Source organism: Accipiter gentilis, chromosome 23 (genome assembly GCF_929443795.1).
Source record: "Accipiter gentilis chromosome 23, bAccGen1.1, whole genome shotgun sequence".
Lineage (NCBI taxonomy): Eukaryota > Metazoa > Chordata > Aves > Accipitriformes > Accipitridae > Astur > Astur gentilis.
Window position 1 is genome coordinate 4,891,533 of NC_064902.1, and position 21,165 is coordinate 4,912,697.

Here is a 21,165-nt window from a genome sequence, read left to right on the forward strand (position 1 = left end):
CGTATGTTTTGGCTCTACCTCTGTCTCAGTCAGAAAGCAGCTGCTTTGTCTCTTAGCTAAACCATTACACAAAATGGATAACACATGCCTTGTTATAGACCTCTAGTTGCACAATTATTATTTGATTTACAGAAAAAGCCTTAGCAATTATAAAGAGTAAATCGTCACAAAGCAGAAGGCTACCATTTTAACAAGTAATATCAGAAGTAGGATGAGCTAGACAGACTTAACATTTACAAACGTTATTCAAAGTACAACCCCCCTGCTCCAGGATATTACCTCTTACCCTAGGGAAAGAATGCTGGCAAAGCATTTTTTACCCCATGGAAAGCACTTTTAAGACTGTCAAACTTTGAGAGGGTATTCATTTCAACAATTTGGATGTAATTCATAACTTAAGCCTTTTATCAATCTACTTTAGGTTAACCTATAGATAAGGATATCTGGTTTTATGACAATCACAGAAGAACTTTGAATCTGCTAAAACGGTAGGTGGACTTTTTTCCTATAAGTATATTAACCTAAAGCTTAAATAAAACACTTAATTACAGCAAACAGGAAAAATGCAGTGTAAAGATTTATTTTAAAAAGTATTGCATGTGTATTTAAAATGTTTTAAAGATTATGTTTGTAGCCTCCTCCCCCTGCCTGAAAAGTGTACAACCTGTAAAATATTGAGGGAGTGCTATCTTCTCTTGTTTACTTTCAAATGTAAAGACAAAGACAATGAGAGTTTACTGTTATAGAGCATTTAGGTTTGAAAACCATTATTTTGACAACCAAGAAAAACACATTTGAATCTCTCTCATTTTAATTAGTTCAGCTACATACATGCCAAATGTTTCATAAAATGCTTTACAAAATCCTCTTGCTATTAACAAAAATAACACACTGGGAAACAAGCAAATGCAATTAAGAAAATATTTTTCTTATTAGTTGGAAAATGTTGTTTATTATTTCCCAGTTTCTTTTCCTGTTAAGAAAAGTTTTTATAATGCTAGAGTCTAATTAAAGGATATCAAGAGTTAAAAGTTGTTCCATGTTCCTTATGCGTTAGAAACCCCTGCCAACTAGTCCTCTAGGCTTTAAATATTGTTTTGACGGATTGCATTTTCATTTCCAGTCACAAAGAAAGTATTCTCCATAGTTAACACACGAGCAGATCTTCACCAGCTCAGTGAAAGCCAGATACGTTGTTCCATGCAAGAATGAAGACTTTGCAGACTACTTTTTTTTTGTTTGTGTTTGTACCTTTGGTAAATTCAGCACCACCTATACAGCAAGAATCACTCCAGTTTTATGAGTATGATACAGATGTTACCATGGGAAGCCTGATCCAACAAGATTATGAAATGCAATCCAAGGATTTACGAAAGGTATTTTATTTATATTATCAGCTTAATATTTTTAACTGCTAAGCATTATATGAATAAGGTGTTACATGCATGTTTGCAAGTTTTATTGAAAAGTCTTATAATAATAGCAAAACATACAATGGTTTCAGACATCGGGGAAAGCCACTGAAATTAAAATCACAAAAATACTACCCTTGCTACAGTTTGAGAAACCCACAAAAGATAGTCTTTCACAAATGAAGAGTAAAGCATCATATTTAACTCTGCTGTAGTTACATGCCTACTGTAAAAGTTTCAAGAATGTGATATACTAGCTCAACAGTTTGAGTAATGTTGTATTAACACAGTAAGTTTGTTTAAAAACAAGGATGATGTTACTTAGGGTTTTTTTTTTAATGTATCAAAGTAATACTTGAAACAGGACATTTTATTGGACAAAACCTGCCAGCATAAACCACAGTTTCTCTTTTGACTTACCAAACTATCAAATTTTTTGCCTTGGTTTCTCAGGGGTGGGTTGTTTGGGTTTTTTGCAACTCAACAGTTCAGCAGTCCTGAACTACTACAGAATATCCAGTCCTGCACTAGGCACCTACATTAACACTTTGAGAGTCTTGAAGGTAGCAATAAAGATTATACCTCACAGCACTCACCAGCACCCCCAAACGATCAATTCTGAACTTTCTGCTGCATGCTCAATATACACGCCTGTTAATTTAAACACTTAAGCAGAAGACACAAAAACAGAGAGTTAAACGAAGTACAACAGCCTCAGCTGACAGGGACAGTTAAAAACCTCCTAACTCTGTTCAGACTGCCTCTGACAGGACCTAAATGATATACATTAAGAGAATGAGATACAACAGTGACCAGGCAGATGGAAGAAAAACTAACAGTGATTGCCCAAAAACTAGTTGCCAAGGAAAATACCACATATCCAAACAAAGCAGGAACAACCAAGTATTAATAAATTCAAGGAAGTTTTCATTAACTGTACTTGTTACAATAATTTAGTAAGATAAACAAGAAAAAAAAGACAACAGCAAAAGTTAATTAGTATAAGTAAAAAATTGCAGCACATGTATAGAAAAATTACTTCTGTATACCTTTTTAATATTTTCCCAATTCTACTTATATTACAGCTTTCCACTGTCAGACTAAAAATAGCAGCTACATATTTACAGTCAAAAACGTCTAAGGTATTTTAAAATCTGATATCTGCCACAGTGATGAAGTAACACATTTTCATAAACCTGTGAAAAAGAGATCATTTAAATAACTCTTAACTAATAGGTGGTTATCCACTCACAACTGAGTAAGTTTAAAAAAAATACTAAAAGTGTTAACTTTAACTAGTTAGGCACAGCATCAGATGACGTTCATTATTAAAATCATTCTAATGAGAATATGCTGTTTCAGTAAAAGAACAATAAGGATTATACCTACAAGGAAGTGGTGCCAACAGATGCGCCACAGACTAATCAAAGTCTCTGCTGGCAGTGCTATAAACTAGAGGTCTTCCGAAGGCCAACAGTTCTGCTTAGTATAATTCTAGGAATGCAGTCGGTCATTATTTCCATCAGGTCAGTTCTCCAATGACATGTTTTCATTGCAAAATAATAAATTAGTTCCTTATGTGCAACAAATACATCTATACAAGTTCTAGTGTTCCGAGTTTAAACCATGGGATGCACAAACTTTCTATTCATTTATTTCAAGTTCTAACTCCCAGAATATTTCAAGTGTTAACTGTAACTGAAATACATGCCAACAATTTCCTCAAACATGCCCAGTCAGAAATCTATCTTGCATGACAAATTTAACTCCTTACTGTGCACTTGAACACACAGTTAGAAAAAGGATTTTGTGTTAACGATCAACAAAACAAAGTGAACTTCAGTCTACCACTAAGGAAAAGGTTAGCCAAGCAAAATGTATTACAACAATTATAATTTGAAACCACAGCCTCCTGAGTCTTGAATAAAATATTAGAAGTTTTAAAACATGAAATCTTAATTTCCACAACAGAACCATCCACTTAGACACTGTCTCATATCTGGACTAATTAATTCCTTTTAATATAAACTATCAGCTTTATAGACCTTCGTATGCTATAAAGATGTATCAATTACTTTGCAGAAGTTTTAAGATGGTTAAAGTATTTAGATGTAAAACGTTAATGTGGTTTTGTATGGGTAATTCATGTCTGTGGAGTAAAGTGCAAGAGGCAGGTGGAATTGAAGTAGGCAGGCCAATATTCCTTCAGTGCATTCCTTATATATGTAATTAATGAACTTCCTGTGGTTATAATCCAAACAATGTTCTGCACTGATACTCCACAGCTAGGAGTTTTTATAGCTGACCAGGAAATACTTCCAATATATTGGTTATTTATACTTTTTTTTTTTTTTTTTTTTTTGGGGGGGTGGTGGAGAATCTGTTGTTTAATTTTGTGGATTTAATGGTATTCTGAAAATAATAAGTTTTAATTTTTGTTGACATTTCCCACTTGCAGAAATTAGTCGTACATTGTATTCTGCAAATACATAGTCTTTCATAGATCACATCTCAAGTAGGGTACTGTACTAGAAATCCACACCTGGTACAGATATGCTGTTCAGCAAACATGTTTTTCATACAAGCATATTAGAAGTGTACTTTATGAGACAAATAAATACAACAATAAAAGTGCAGTTGTTCTATTGTAAGTCCATGTACACAGAAGTCTCTACTGGCATGGATACCTCAGTCAATGACCATGTCTTCACATATGTAATCGACATATCTATGCAAGCTAAACACTTTTGCAGAAACCTTCTGTAAGATTTGCCTCTTGAGTCTAACTGTTCAGCTCATACCTCCCAGCTTCTCTACACCCAACACTGCAAACAGCGTTGTCTTACACAGAAGTTTCATGCTGCAACTGCTAAACTGTTGCCAGCATACTGACTTGGGTATAGAAGTCTTACTAGAGCAAACAAACATATCCCAAACAAGAGAGCCATAGCCTGGATAGACAGATGCAGGGAAGAGCCAAGGCATGGATGATTCACAGGCTAAAAAGGGGTCAAAATGACAGAGGCTAGCCAAGATATTTCTATCTCAGGCTTTATGTCAAGCTTGAGGGTTTTACTTTGCGGAATACAAAAATTCCCACAGTAAATTATATACAAGCAACCAAATACTAAATAAAACAAAGTTTGTATCAAAAGTAACTTGACAGATAGAGTTACTTTCACACTGCTCTTGTGGAAGAACTATCTATCTGTGTGCTACATGCCTGAATGGGGGGGCAGAGGGGGAAGAATTTAAAAAATAAAATAAAATAAAATTTATTTACTTGTGAGCACTCGCTGTGCATAAGAAGCTCTCTTCAACAGGGGACCATACTCCTGCCAGGTCCTGATCCTTAAGCACGTTTAAAGAAAAACATCTTCCACACCCGATAATGTACTTTTCTCCATGTGTTTTCAATAGCCACACAGACCAAAAAGCATATTGTCTTACTCTGTCCTACAAATATTCCCCATCAAAAAAGACAACAAATTATGCTAGCCAAGAACAACTGCCACAGTCATCATAAAAAAAACCCTTAACTTTAATACATGCAAATCATAGTATAACCCACTGTACATATATTATAATTCTAGAAATAGTATGTAATTCTCTAGAATTCCTACAGTGTTCAATGAAAACTTGACTACCATTTTCTGCATCACAAAAGGCCCTTTCTGTTAGCAGCCCAGGTCTTAAAAGAGACTTAAGTGCAGTTAATGGAAATGAATTGCTAAATTTCAGCCAATACCTAAAAGGAACATGTTTATAAACTAAGTTGTCCTGCAATTGAAAAGATGCAATGACTATCTCAACAGGGAATTCTGAATAACTTTAAATGCAAGAAAATGTTATTTTACTGAGATTATTTGGGTAAAACAAAAAACACACAACTTATATTCACAAGAACCCTATCAAATTTTGCATGATATGCCAAATCTTCTGTCTTCAGAACTCCAGGTTTTTGTAGACACTCATCTTACATATTCCTACCCCACCACACAGTCTATATTCTCTCTCTATTTTTATTTTGTGTCTACTGTTCTTTCCTACAGAACTTTACTTTTCTAAAGAACAATAGCAACACCACCTTCCCTTCTTGCCTTTCAAAGTGAATAGCTAATGTACAAAAGGGGTAATACATATTCTTATACACTGGATGACTGATGTGATTTTAAAAATTAAATGTCATTAAGGAACTATGTTGTAGGAGGTTCATTTTTAAAAGACATGCTATTTCAGATCCTTGTAATACTCTGCGGGTTTTTTGTTTGTTGGGTTTTTTTTAAATAACATTTGCTCTCACACAAAGGATGGAACAAATGTTTCTCTTGACACTTCCCTAAGACTGCAAGGGGATGACAGTGAACGCAATGTACCACCAACAAAGGATACAAGTAAGTTAATTGATATGAATACTGTAACATTTAAGGTCTCCAAAAGAACATATTTTAGTATGAAAATTTAATATACCATGGATGACAAGGGATATAGAATTAATCTTTTCATTTATGAATATCTTTCATATCTCCTGTGGAAAGTCTTCTAACTTGTGATGGAGCAGGCTGAAAAAATTTAAAGGATCCTCAGGTAAACTCCTAATACACAAAGCACAGCTTTTAAGCATCTCTACAGACTTACCCAGTCATATTTTGCTGTAGAGATGTACCCAAATTATATGTTAGGCAAGACAACCAAGAAAAACAAAATATGCATGCCAATGAGTTCCATAGTTTAATCAAGTAATGATGGAACATGATGTATTTAAATTACTGAAATAGATTTCTTCAAAGGACTGGCTATTCTTACAGTTTACATCTGATAATCAGGAAGGTCAATGGTTCAAATACATCAGGAACATTCTTCACTAGCCTAAGTTTCCTACAGGCTCTGAGGTATATTGTCCAGATTTCTTCTAATGAGTCACAATGATTTCTAAACTTGAAAGGAACAAAGTTTTTGTCTGCTGAACAAAGAGAGCATTGAAAAAAGAAGACACACGTTTCAGGTGTATCTGTGATCTATACTTCCAAAAATAACTGATGATTCAGCAAGACCAGTGGAGTGTCAATCTCTACCAAAGGTTTAATCAAGGCTAGTTATTGCCAAATAGCATCTGTCAACAAGACTCCATCAAAAGCATAACAAATCTGTAAGAACACCAGAGCTTCTAGTCACAGACAAACATAAAAACTGTTGCCTTTTAAATAGTGACAACATTGTTTCACAATCATTTTCCATTTCCTACACTCTAGCATATGACAAACATGACACTAAATCAGTAGAGGCAAATGGGGCAGGGCAGAACTGTAAGTCTTACAAATGGTAATACTCACAAAGCTAAAGCTCAAAACCGCAATTCTATTCCATATAGTACCTCTGTAAGAAAAAAAGAATTACTCTATACATACTGGGTTGGCTTCCCAGTATTGACTGGCTACTTCTATAACTCTTCACTGGTTGCAGAAGATCCTATTTTACTGCATAGTGATAAACTACCTAGCAGTATGAGACTACTCTCTACTGCAAACAGACCAATTTGGAAGCTAACCTAAAATCTCACAATATAGAAAACACACTAGATCAGATAGCAGTGATGACTAAACTGGATTGAAACCCATATTCGTTGTATGTATTTTAATATTGCTGTCATACAGGATTAATGCAAAGCAGAAATTATTAATACTCTACTAATGTCTATGAGGAATGGGACAAGCCATAATGGGCTTAAACTGCATTAAAAAAGGTACAGAGTTTCTCTCACTACTTAAAATAACAGCTATAAAAAAAATAAAACAGATTGCCTAAAGTACTTATATAATCATCATTGCTGGAGTTTGTATAACAAGGATTAGACAAAATAGTAGCTAGGAGTAACACGGAGTATACATGACCCTGCCAGAAATGCTCCAATGCAATGTGTGCACTACCAGATGTTTCTCCTGCGTGGATTTCTCTTTTCAAAAGAATGGTTCTAAAGATGACATTTAATATGGCCACAGAGTTGCAGTTGTCATATTCACAATACTCTAAGCCAATTAAAGAACGAAGCTGAATTAAGATTGATTAATAGCATTTCAAGACATGCTCAGATAAGAACAGATAATATACACAGGAAAATTATGCATAATAGAAAGAATACAAAACTCAAAAAAGGTCAAAATTTTACATCTTTTCAGAACTTGATGGCAATAGATTTTTTAAAAAAATCTAATGATGGGAAATCTTACAAGATACTAGAGAAAATTCTATTTTGAATGTTCAAGCTTAAGCTAGTTGAATAACTTTTAACTGTCTACTCAAAATAATCTGCTTTCAGATTTACCTACTTGTCTGCTCTGTGTGTGTTTAAGCGGATCAGTGTACTGCGAGGAAATAGACATTGAAGCTGTACCCCCACTGCCAAAGGAAACAGCGTATCTTTATGCACGATTTAACAAAATAAAAAGGATAGCAGTCTCAGATTTTGCTGACATTAGTAAGTACTGTTCAAATCTTAATTTCTGTTTATCTGATAGTATATTTGAAGTTGTTGTCCCCTAATAGTATACCAAGATTACAAAAGTAAGATAGATTTTACGCTTTGCTAGATTTCATTATGTGTATTACTTATTTAATTCAATGCTTGTATTAGAACAGGAACTATGAAGGCAATTTGGAAACCCCTTTTGGCTCATGTATTCATCTTAATATTCCCACACAATCAGAGAAAGAGCAGATAGCTAAAAATAAAATTTAACTCTGCATCCCATCCAGTCTTAAATGACCAAGTATTCTTTTTCCTTCAAATGCTCCAGGGACATGTCTCCCAGCTATCTTACTCTACAACATGACAAATTCTATGAACATCTGAAATCATGTTGTCTCTAAGGAAAAAAAAAAAAGGAAGGATTCAGAATATTTTCCTTATTGTTATTTTTTTTAAATTTAAGACCATGAAGAAATCCAAATGTGGATTTTATTCCTATTTTAATAGTATTTATATTTGTAGATCACAATTAGGATAGTGCAGCCAACAGTGTAACATTCAACATATACAACCATAAATATTTCACAAGCCATGTAATTATAAATTCAGTATTTAGATTTTCATTTCTTTTGTGTGAAGCTACCTTGAGAAGAATTGATTTTAGTGGAAATAGGATAGAAGAAATAGAAGATGGAGCCTTTTCAAAGCTTCTGTTATTGGAAGAACTTTCTCTTGCTGAAAATCGACTTATAAAACTTCCTGTTCTACCTCCTAAACTAACAACATTTAATGCAAATCAGAATAGAATCAAGAGCAGAGGAATCAAAGCAAATGCTTTCAAGGTAAGTAAAAGACAATAATTTAAATAACCAAAGAAAATAAAATTAGTAACCAGACTATCCAGGATACCAACAAATGAATTCTTCTGTATTTTTGTAATCTAATAAACAAAATGCGATGAAGAAGCTTTCCAGCTTTTGTTTTGGCTTTAAGGTACTTTGGAATAATATTCCTTTGCACACTCACTCTCGGTCATATAAAAAAAAAATTCTATGAAATATGTTACCTACTTCCGTTCTCTCTTACATGCAAAGAAAAACTTGATTCAAAATTGATGGCTCAAATACAGTTCTGAGGACCACATAAAAACTAATAAACAAGGCTATAGCTTTAAAGCGGTCTCAAGTTTTATAACAAATAAGCTGGCACTGAAATTTCCAAAACATAGAAGGCCTGTTACTGAAACTCATAAGAGTTTCTTGATACAACAGAATTAAACATTCACAGCACAAGAATGTTTCGTGTTAGACCACTTTACAGGCTTTCTATGAGATCAGAAAAAAAATACTGATGTCTTGTAAAAGGCACAAGTTACTTAACCTCAAGTAAGTAATATCAGCATTAATAATCTCTCTTTCTTTCTATTAGAAGCTGACAAATTTGGCCTACCTCTACTTAGGACATAATGCACTGGAATCTGTTCCCCTTAACTTACCGGAAAGTCTGCGTATTCTTCACCTTCAGGTATTTTTGAAGTAATTCCTTAACATTCTATTACTAAGACCCTCATTAGTTACATACTTCAAACCAAACCCACTGTCTTTTAAAACCGTTCAGACTGCAGTTGTGGTACAGTTGTCTAATGCACCTCCAAATAAAACAATTTACCTCTAATCTGTATGGCCACAACCATTTGGTGTTCAGAAGTTTTTTGTAAGCTAGTTACCGTGCAAGAATTTCTCATTACTTTCTGTATATCAAGGATAGGAATTGGCAAAAAAAAGCAATAATCTTTTAATCAACAATACATTTCAAACACTAATAACCACCTCAAACTGCTTATCAGCTCATTGATTGGTTTGAAGAGACTTGATTCCTACATATCTACAGTATACACAAATCAATCCCAATTACAAAAAAATGGGAGGGTAAGAGGAATTAAACTGAAGTTTGAAAATTCCTCAACATATATGGGGGTGTGTGTATATATGTGTGTGTTTATTTATAAAAATTGTTTTATTTTGCAGTACAACAATATTACTACAATCACCGATGACACATTCTGCAAATCTAATAACACACGTTACATCCGCACACGTATGGATGAGATAAGGATGGAAGGCAATCCGATCCTCTTGGCAAAGCATGTTAATGCTTTTTCCTGCTTGAGAACACTGCCTGTAGGAACATACTACTAGCCACCACTTACGTAATTATACATGCCAAAACTTAAACATGGTAACAGGTCATTCTTTTTCCTCTGTTAACACATTTCTATCCTCTCCCTTACTAATGCCATTTTTCCTGCATACCCAGAAGCTTTTACTATGTTGAAATGTGGTTCTCCTCTGAAATAACTATTTCAACACAGCCACTTTATTTAGTAGTTACAATGTCACCCATGCTTTCAGAATCTTTTCTGTTAATGAAAGTGTAAAGTGTAAAAATACATATACACACACACTTACCTTCTCATCTTTTATTTCACCACATATTCTTTACGAGTAGGTAAAAATCACACAAGTAACTGCTTTTTCACATTCTTCACCAGTACCCAGAATAATCACTACATTTTACTTTCAGATAAATGCAAAACATTCTTTCAGCAAGCTACAGAGGAAAAATACATCTTAATTCCAATCCCATTTTTTTAATCTAAAATGAAACTTTTCCAGCTGACCTTCAAAAGTGCATTGGATGAAGTTGCATACAAAAGGAAAGTTATGTTTAGAGATAGAACTTCTCAAAGTTTAACTGTACTAAATCTTCCTTAAAAACTTCGTTTTTTGAAAATGAGAATAATTCCTATTTAGGCTTACTGTACAAAGAAACATAGCAAGTGGAACTTCTCAAAGATGTGTTAAATCTCCTTCTACTATAGCTATCAAAATAATCTAAGAGTGTGTGTATATCTATTATATATCTTTTATTTTTTACACAAGTTATTTTTAATTGAAATATATGAATTTTGCTCAGCTGTACTCACAAGAGTTATTTTTGCAACACCAGGTTCTCATTTGAATACAATGGTCAAAGTACAGCATAATATGACTCCAAGTATCTTTGCTATTAACAGATGATGTAGACCAAGCCTTGTTCCACTGATTTTTCTTGACAAGGAAATGTGTGACAATATAATTAACAGCAAAGCTGTTAATTTATTTACCTGTAAATAAGTAAGATTTCAGCTAGATGTCAGTGCAAAGATGATGTACCCTTGTACAACAATACTTTCGCTCATTAGAGAAAAATCAAATCAGATCTTTAAATTAAAAAGAAAAGTTGATTCTATCATTAATCTAAAAATAGTGTTTACTTCAAGCTAATTAAACTGGCATCATTTCACTCAACTACTTTAAGCCATGCAGCATATTAGCAACACAAATTGATGTGTGCAGGCCTCAACAGTCAGTTCACCTAAAACTAGACATAACTGATACAGGGCGCAATGTTTTTAATTACACAACTATACATTTCTGACATTTCATTTTCAGTTTCTTCCCTGGAATACCTACTGCTGGCGTAAACTCTTCAGATAAATGAATGCCAAAAGTGTGCTAGTTACCATTACCAGATCGACTTCATACTAATTTTGAAGCTAGTATAGATTCCTAATTTGTAGAAATAGTTAAGTATCAAATGCATGATGATGTATCACTACATCTAGAATACTGATTTTACAAGATATTTTGTATTAGTTTTATTTATCTTATTTAGCTAAGCCTTGATTTGTTAGTGCTTGTGCTATGGGGAATTAAGTGCACACTTAATTCTGAACATACTGATGCTCTGCCACTAAGAGTGTTGAGACCCAACTGACTTTCAGTCACTTTTTAAGTAACTATGTCAAGCATCAGCTGTGGGCTCATCTTTCTGGAAAGAGGATGCAGTTCTGAAATGCAGGACAAAAATATTTTTGCCCTGAACCCATTACCCAAGAAGGACATAGCAATCCCCAATATTTTCCATTTTAAGTTATTTGGTATAACAAGAAAGAAATTCCATTGTCTAATACAACTGAGAAAAAACCAAGCCCAACAGTGAGAATAATACTTGGTTTTCATTTTCTCGTGTAAGTCATAAAACTTTGATGTTCCCAGGTTTTTAGCAAAAGATAAAAAATAACCCCAAAGCATGTAAAAATACATTCCAACTTCAAGCCAAATTTATACTAGGAAAAAATAAAAGCGACCAATTTTCTCAAGCCTCTTTTGACAAATGCCTAAGATGGAGAAAACACAGCTGGAAGTGTAAGTGTAGTAACGTTAGATAAACAGTGGCCTCTGATCTTATTCTCATCACAAGTCATTATTACTAAATAAAGCTCTTTCCAGTATTAATAGGATCAGTAAATATCACCAACACTCTTCCTATGAAAACAATTATGCGTATACACAAAAATATCCACATTTATGTAATACATACATGTAAACATTCTAAGACCTAACCACTAGCACATTATTAATTCTACATGAAAATGTTGTACATATTTTTGAAAAAGTACTAAATATGAACAGTAACACTAATTAATGCTCTTAATATTTTGTGAGCAAACCAAGGTAGATAACTTGTACCTTCTGAACGCCTCATGCAGGCAATAATTTACTCTGATATGTTTTAATTTACTTCCTCGTTTATAGCAAATTAATCCATCAAAACATTAAGTGAGAAGGGCTTCAGCATGCAGGATATTTTGCCTTCTATTTGTGTGACCAGTACTAATATCAAGCTGAATGTACACCATTCTATTTTTTTCCTATCACTCATCTCTGTTCTGTATTTCCAATAAAACTTGAATTTCTTTTCTTGTTTATCAATATGCATTTCAACAATCTGCTCTTCCAGCAATGCCAACATGCTTCAGTTGTTTAGCCTCATAGCAGATTAAAGGCGCACCTAAATCAGAAAATTATTTGCAGTTGTAAATCCATTTTGCAGACATAATATTTATTGTGGCAATACAGTAAGACCTGCCATACACGTAATGCCATACAAAACACTTGTGGGGCATTTTGCTTACCTCTTCAAATATCTATTTAAAGCACTACCTTGCAGATTTTTTCAGTAGAATAGAGGAGCAGCAGCAGAAGGTAGTAACGGTACGCTCAACTCTTGATTTTGTGTGTGTGTGAAGCATGCAAGTTGTAGACTAACCTGTTTCAGTAAAATGCCGCAACTACTGAAGCACAATGTCAGGGAGTATAAAATGCAGAGCACAAAATGCTTACAGCTGAACATTGCTCTACTCACACCAACCTAAATCTGCCCCTGCTTTCTTGGAAAGCCTGCTTACAGTCAAATCAATGTGTATTTTAAATTGCTTTTTTTGCATAATCCAAGTTATCCGTCCCACCATTACTCTTGTTAACTGGGAAAACTCTCACTACAAAACTGCTATTTGTGACAGTCAACTTTTTAGAAACACAGTGCTGTCCAGCTTTGCTTGAAACTTGCAATAGTCATTCATCTCAAACATTCATTATTACTTGAAGTATTCAATCACTTCTACATTATTCCTTTCAAGTACCAAAACAAACAGAAAAGAAAAAATAATCTACCTTTCCCTGTTCTTACATTACCCTGTAAGAAAACCATTACAAGCACTGTCTATTTCTATATTAACAGCCTTGGTAATTTTCTTTTAAATAACAAAATATTACAAAAATTATAAACCCAAAACCCCACCCCAAATAGTCTTCTCTCCAATACTGTGCATGGTTACTTGCCTATATACTTGAAGTCTAGCAGGCAGGTAGGAAAAAAAAAAATATACAAAGATTACAGACTCATTTTTTAATGCTGTCCATGTGTGAATATTAACAGGATAAGACTCTTCAGTTGTTTTTATGCATATGTTAAAAGCATACTTCTACTTGCTTTCACACAAATTACTACAGAATATTAAGCTACAAATATACATTCTCCTCAGCAATCTGGTTATTTGAATTGTCAGATTTCATCTTTGAACGCTTTATTAATTGAACACTTGAATTAATTCTCTTAAACCTCAAAAAGTCTTGTATTTCTAAATGAAATCATTACTAATGCTAGCAGATAATAAGAAGGCCTAAAACCCTCTTCCTAAGCACATAGTGAATCATACATGATAAATATTCTCCCAAATTGGTTTGCCTTTCTCAACAGCATCTTTGTCCATGGAAAGAAAAATACCTTTAGAAAGGATACTTGTAATATCAACAAACTTGTAAAATATGTCTTCAGTGAACTTATTTTCACACACCTTTTAGCAATAAATACATCCCTTCATTGTTTATACTCAATGTCTCAACAAATACTTTTCATAACTGCACACAAGATACACACAACAATTTTAAAATAATCTCCAGAACTACCTCCTTTCTATTTTTTCATTTTTGTACTGAATTTTAAAATGAGAAATATTTACAACAGTTCACTGAATCACTGTCCCAGAAATCACAGTGACTGCTGTCATGAGGCTGATCTAAGGATCAGAAGGCATCAAGTGAAGTTGGAAAAAAAAATAATCAAAAAACCCTACACCACAAAGCCATAAAGCCCTTGGTGCACTACCTTCTTTATGGAAGGATTAAAGAACAGTCCTTATACAACAATCAGCAGGATTAAACAACATCAGTTTATTACTCAGCTGAGGACAGGTTTTGATTTTATTTTTTTTTTAACATTATCAGAAATTAGCACTTTTCATCTGTTTGATTTGATAATAGAAATTGATGAATCTAGCACAGAACTCAGAAAGGCCTAAAAGTTTCAAAAAGTAGGAAACAAAACAGTTCCCACTTCATACTACAGCTGAAAAGCAAAGATGGTGCCAACTTCAATGACAGTAAATGCTTGAGCTAAATAAAACTGAACTAAAAAACCCACACACAATTAAGCAGCTAAACATCTTCCTCCAACATTAAGCATCATATAAGACACTCTGTGTCTGTAAGACTGCAGTATTTTTACTCCAAGAATTAGTTGTTTATCTTAAAGCCAGTACAAAGACAAAGCAAACAAGCCAAATAATGATAATTTAAAAGTTCAAATACTATGTTCCAGTTAAGTGAGAACAGTTTGTTTCCCATTCAAGTAAAACACTTCAGAACTGAAAGTGCTGTCGCCCAAACACATGCTGCCACATTTTGAAGAGAGACAGATCCAGTCCTTCAGAACTAACATTTAAATGCCAAAGACTACAAATGTTATTTTCCTTTAATTTCTTCTTTTACCCTTTTTTCTCCAAAATGAAATGTAATATCAATGAAAAAACTGTCTTACTGCCCCACAGAAAGGCACAGATTTTCTTATTTCCCCCCATGTAAGAGGAACACAGCAATAGCATGGTAAAAATCAAGACAAATACCAAATAAGGGCATTGCCCCTTGAACACAACACAAAAATCTTTAGCTAAAACTCTCTTCTCCACAACACAAAAAATTAAGATTCCCACACTTCACTAAAGAGTGCTAGTTTGACCTCCATTTCTCTGTCTTAACGAACCACTTAAAGAACTAAATATAGTACTGATATATAAAGGCTTGATAGACACTACCTTGAAATGTAGGAAGGTGCATCTACGATGTTCATACCACTCAGCATAAGATGAAAGGCTTCTGAAAAATCTTAAGAGATTTCCATGTTTTTCAGCACTAGAAAAGAAAAATATATTAACACAAACAGTACTAGTCAGACGTACCAATTCTATAGCCTAAAACATGCGCTTTTTCCTTAAAGAATTTGTGATTTGTGTTGTTCAAATTTGAAGCCAGAAATCACCCCCCAAAAAATTATCACAAGAGGAAAAAAGCTGTAGTGTAGATATTGAAAAAAATTGAAGAATTCATTTATAAACCAGTGTTTTCAACTCCTCAGGAAGGCAAGCATCAATAGTTAGTCTTAAATGTAAAATGTGGTAACTTGACAAAGTAGTCGCCTGTAAAATCTTAGTTTGACTTTATGCTTGTTCATCTAATACTCATTTTCTAAATACGTTCCAAGATGTTGCATAGTAAAACTTGAACCTACAAAACCAAATTGTATCACTAAGCTTTGAGTATTCCTGAGATATTTGTTCTCTTCAATTAAATCTTTACGTGACACGTTATCTGCTTCTGCCCACATAGAATCATAGAATCATTTAGGTTGGAAAAGACCTTTAAGATCATCGAGTCCAATCATCAACCCAACACCCCCGTGCCCACTAAAGCATGTCCTGAAGTGCCTTGTCTACGTGATTTTTGAACACCTCCAGGGATGGTGACACCACCACTTCCCTGGGCAGCTTGTCCCAATGCCTTGCAACCCCCTCAGTAAAGAAATTTTTCCTAATATCCAATCTAAACCTCCCCTGCCACAACTTGAGGCCATTTCCTCTTGTCCTATCACAAGTTACTTGACAGAAGAGACCAGCACCCACCTCACCACAACCTCCTTCCAGGTAGTTCTAGAGAGCAATAAGGTCTCTCCTCAGCCTCCTCTTCTCCAGACTGAAAAACCCCCGTTCCCTCAGCCGCCCCTCACTGGCTTGGTTGTCCTTCTCTGGACACACTCGAGCATCTCCATGTCTTTCCTGTAGTGAGGGCCCCAAAACTGAACACAGGACTCGAGATGTGGCCTCACCAGTGCCGAGCACAGGGGAACAATCACCTCCCTGCTCCTGCTGGCCACACTGTTTCTGATAAAAGCCAGGATGCCATTGGCCTTCCTGGCCACCCGGGCACACTGCTGGCTCATATTCAGTCAGCTGTCAACCAGCATCCCCAGGTCTTCCTCTGCTGGGCAGCTTTCCAGCCCCTCTTCCCCAAGCCTGGAGCACTGCATGGGGTTGTTGTGACCCAAGCACAGGACCTGGCACTTGGCCTTGTTGAACCTCATACAGTTGGTCTTGGCCCATCAATCCAGCCTGTCCAGATCCCTCTGTAGAGCCTTCCTACCCTCAAGCAGATCAACAATCGCTCCCAGCCTGGTGTCCTCTGCAAACTTGCTGAGGGTACCCCGATCTCCTTGTCCAGGTCATTGATAAAGATATTAAACAGAACTGGCCCCAAAACTGAGCCCTGGTGAACACCACTTGTGACCGGCCACCAACTGGATTTAACTCTGTTCACCACAACTCTCTGGGCTCATCCATCCAGCCAGTTTTTTACCCAGAGAAGAATACACTTGTCCAAGCCATGAGCCACCAGCTTCTCAAGGAGTATGCCATGAGAGACAGTGTCAAAGGTCTTGCTGAAGTCAAGGTAGATAACATCCACAGCCTTTCCCTCATCCACTAGGCAGGTCACCAGGTCATAGAAGGAGATCAGGATGGTCAAGCAGGACCTGCCTTTCATAAACCCATGCTGACTGGGCCTGATCCCCTGTTTGTCCTGCACATACCATGTAAGCACACTCAAGACGAACTGTTCCATAATCTTCCCCGGTACCGAGGTCAAGCTGACAGGCCTGTAGTTCCCTGGATCCTCCTTCCAACCCTTCTTGTAAATGGGAGTCACATTGGCAAGCCTCCAGCCATCTGGAACCTCCGCTGTTGACCAGGATTGCTGATAAATGGAGAGTGGCTTGGCAAGCACCTCTGCCCGTTCCCTCAGTACTCTCGGATGGATTCCATCTGGTCCCATAGACTTGTGAGTGTCCAGGCAGTGTAGCAGGTCGTTAACTGCTTCCTCCTGGATTAAGGGGGGTATATTCTGCTCTTCATCCTTGCCTTTCAGCTCAGGGGGGCTGAGTATCCTAAGGATAACTGGTCTCACTATTAAAGACTGAGGCAAAGAAGGCATTAAGTACCTCAGCCTTTTCCTCATCTTTGGTGGCAATGTTCCTCTCTGCATCCAATAAAGGACAGATATTCTCCTTGGCTCTCTTTCTGTCAACATATTTGTAAAAACATTTTTTGTTGTCTCTTACAATAGTGGCCAGATTGAGTTCTAGCTGAGCTTTTGCCTTTCTAATTTTCTCTCTGTATGACCTAACAAGATCCCTGTACTCTTCCCGAGTTGCCTGCCCTGCAGAACATTCAGCTTTTCAAGATTAACCCTGAAACTTCAGTAAGCAAGAAGGCCTGTTCATTAGATCATACATGGCATCTAAACCAAAACTTTTGATATACACTTAAAACTTGATTTATCTGCTGTTAAGGAAGATGGTGACATTCTCACTAATTAGGGAGTTGGGCAGTACGGGGGAAAGACATATCAATAAATATGTAACTGAGAAGTGGAGTGCAGAGATCTTAGTGCCAAGCCCACTGTAAGCAAAAATTATTAAGCCTGGATAGAGCCGAGCTGATTCTAGCAGAATAGCCCTCAGTATTTCTGTTTTGGGCTCCCTCATTATTTAGCAGTTCAGCTGTACTTGGATACGTTACAGCTTCAGTCATACAAATGATCCTACACTTGCACTAATAAATTGTCTTGGAACCTCATGTTCTGCAAAAAGCAGTGCAGACACATCTTTGCTGGACTTGCACTTAGCCAGTATGGGTTTGGTAGAGCTTACAGCCTGTATCATGAGACTAACATATTGATGCTATTCTGGCAAGGCAATAATTTGATTGCAATATTATTGCAAATACTAGTTTTTCATCCATAGTGCCTCTGAAAACAGAAAGGTCAGCAGCAGTCATTTTATTTTCCTGGCATTTCTGAGGAATTTTCAATACAAGAGACAAAGCATAAGAGAAACGAAGAAAAAGTTCCTATATTTTTGGCTTTGCCAGTTTCACAGTATTTGAACATCCTTAAGTGAAAATGTTTATGTACAGTGAGTCCATGCTTTGTATAATAAGATTTTTCTATTTCCACTGACAATAGTTAACAGAGGCAACAATAAACAGTGCCAGTTAAACCCAAGAGATTACAATTCAAGGACTTCAATGCTAAAGTCAAGATAAAAGTATAAGCAACACATAGAAGAAATATAAACAGATGTTGCACTTAGAACATCAGGAAGTTTATTTCCTACATGTACTTGTTTCACACACACAAAGGTTAAATCAGTTAACCTTCAATTTAATTTCAAAATTAAACATTCACAGTATCTAAAGAATCAAACAGAAGCTTCCACTCCCAAAGAAACAACAAACATTTTGGAAAATAGATATGAAATTACTGCTGAAGTAATTTCCAAAGGAGTTCCAAACACTGCATAAAGTACAGAATCAAGGAAAGCTACATGGCTGACTAATTATCCATTCTTGCAGATGGGGAAAAATACACACAGTTTTAAAAATAAAAGCGGCTCTTGATATGCAGAGATGATTACTCCTATGGAATAGGATAGGAAAACATCAAACTGACACCGACGAGTAACACAGCGCACTAACTTGGACTGAGAGATCTCACTTATTTTTCATCAGTCTACAAGTTAGTAATGATTTTGCACGTAAAAGGTTGCAACGCATCAAACACTGGGGCTGGTACATTCTGTTACGTCACAAAATTTGATTTACAGAAGAAATTTGCTAGCAAAAATAAGTGATACACTTTTCTACTTCAGGAACTGGCACTAAAGTTACTTTCTTTCATTGTACATTTACTATGTTGTCCTCCTAGCAAAACTGTGTAGTTTGTATGTCAACTACAAGGTATACAAGCAGAACATTTTTACTATAAGTACACCATTACTTTCACCCTGAGACAACCCAGGAAAGCAGGCAACAGTAGAAGAAAGGAAATCAAGGTACTTGAAATCAGTAACATGCAAAAATCTGCCTTAGAATGATTAGCATCAGAACCATTTGAATTAAGAGATCTATTCACATAAGATAGGTGCCATCACAGTAGAGAGTTTGTAGAAATCAGGAACTGAACAGACCTTACCCTCTTTATTGTTAACACCACAGTGATGGCAACCATTAAAGCATATATACAGCTTCTCAGCTCTAATCAGAAGAGGAAATAGACAGTCAATCCACTGTTATGAGGGATAATTGTATTAAAGACAGATTAGAGAAAATAGGTGAGGAGCTGGTTGGAGGCGGGGGGGGAAGTTTGTCTTGGGGGGGGGTCTTTTTAAGAAAAACACAACACAAGAAAAAATATTTATTCTTCACATTTCTAGTAATGTAAGGATGAGGATAGAGAAAGGAAAGGAGACCATATAAGATGACAAACCATCAAATAACTAACCATCCATCCAGCATTGTCAGGGGGAGGGAGGAAAAACGCTTGTAAAGGTCATGCAGTTTTTACTACAGAAATGTGGCAAGAATGCAAAGAATGCAAAATTACACAAAAGCTAAGTGTCAGAATACCTGAAGCAACATGATTCTTTAATCATAAGGGTGAACAGCTTCATGTCATTGTTGATGTGAAGTCACAGTCAAATGAAACAGACTACTAGCCATTGTTAAAACATACCTGTTAAGCACTGCTTTGAAAATACAAAGACTTATTTCAATTACTAATATAGGATTTTACAAGTTTACAAAACCTGACTGAGGAAGATACCTGACTCACATTTGGGAATATTTCATAAAGTTACAGAAGATCCAATTTCTACATGTAATTCTTAATTTTAACATCCTTTCCATTTGAGAGTAGCTATTCTTTTTGAATTTTCATAACAGCTGAGAGCAGAAACTTGAGACTGTTAACAGAATGGTTGCAACAGTGTGTTACCAAGTCGTGTCAGCCATTCAAGGAAGAACTGTGCCTTGGATCCAGCTCTATTTAATATACAGGAACAGCAAATCTTAACATGTTACACAAACATAAACTGGAAAAAATACATGAAGTTCATTCAGATATTGAAAATACAAAAGAAAAGCCAAACAAGTTTTATCCTAGCCTGGAAAGAACAGCATCATTAAAGGAAGTTACCACAGCAGTCACAGCTGCCAACAAAGTCAAGCCAAGATGAAAAAAAACCACTGGCAGCACAGGCAAATTGAGTCCCTGGAAGGACGTAGACACATACTGATTTACAATAGCTGACTAGCTTTATGTTCTGGAAAGCTTTAACCACAACTCATAATTGTACATATAAAAATCTACACATACTATAGTAAAAATCAAGACTTACTAATGACTGCTCACATCTCACTGTCTAGTAGACATGCTTCCACACATACTGCAATATGCTTTTTAAATCTACATACATGGAAGAACACAACACAAACCTTTGTTACAAAACTACATGCTTAGAATTCTTTTTAAAAAACTTGGCACTTTTGACAAGTATCCACTTTTATGAAATTTAAAAGACTATCACAAGCCTTGCGACCTTGTTTCAGCATTATGTCTTTAGTTTGTTTGTTGTTTGTTTTCCTCTCAGATTCATCTTTAGGAGATATAGCAGATG

The 21,165-nt window shown here is 35.6% G+C and overlaps 2 protein-coding genes across 4 annotated transcripts in view; one reads left to right on the plus strand and one right to left on the minus strand.

Annotated features, from left to right (window-relative positions):
- The window catches only part of CENPP (centromere protein P), a 160,213-nt gene that overhangs the window by 126,393 nt on the left and 12,655 nt on the right, over positions 1-21,165 (minus strand). For all 3 annotated transcript variants that reach the window (XM_049826837.1, XM_049826838.1, XM_049826839.1), the window contains one exon: positions 15,416-15,512. In XM_049826837.1, the coding sequence (XP_049682794.1) occupies positions 15,416-15,512 (97 nt within the window). The remainder of the gene's footprint in view (positions 1-15,415; positions 15,513-21,165) is intronic.
- Positions 293-12,680, plus strand: OGN (osteoglycin). Its single transcript, XM_049826834.1, has 7 exons — positions 293-488; positions 1,124-1,376; positions 5,722-5,806; positions 7,729-7,887; positions 8,518-8,720; positions 9,307-9,402; positions 9,906-12,680. Exons 2-7 carry the CDS (start codon positions 1,209-1,211, stop codon positions 10,074-10,076), a joined length of 882 nt encoding a protein of 293 aa, XP_049682791.1. The 5' UTR covers positions 293-488; positions 1,124-1,208; the 3' UTR covers positions 10,077-12,680.

Bases quoted from the DNA above. Each gene is read 5' to 3' on its own strand.
- OGN (XM_049826834.1), top strand. From the start codon at position 1,209: ATGAAGACTTTGCAGACTACTTTTTTTTTGTTTGTGTTTGTACCTTTG. The intron at 7,888-8,517 runs GTAAGTACTGTT...TTTTGTGTGAAG, and splicing joins CTCAGATTTTGCTGACATTA to CTACCTTGAGAAGAATTGAT. The intron at 8,721-9,306 runs GTAAGTAAAAGA...TCTTTCTATTAG, and splicing joins TCAAAGCAAATGCTTTCAAG to AAGCTGACAAATTTGGCCTA.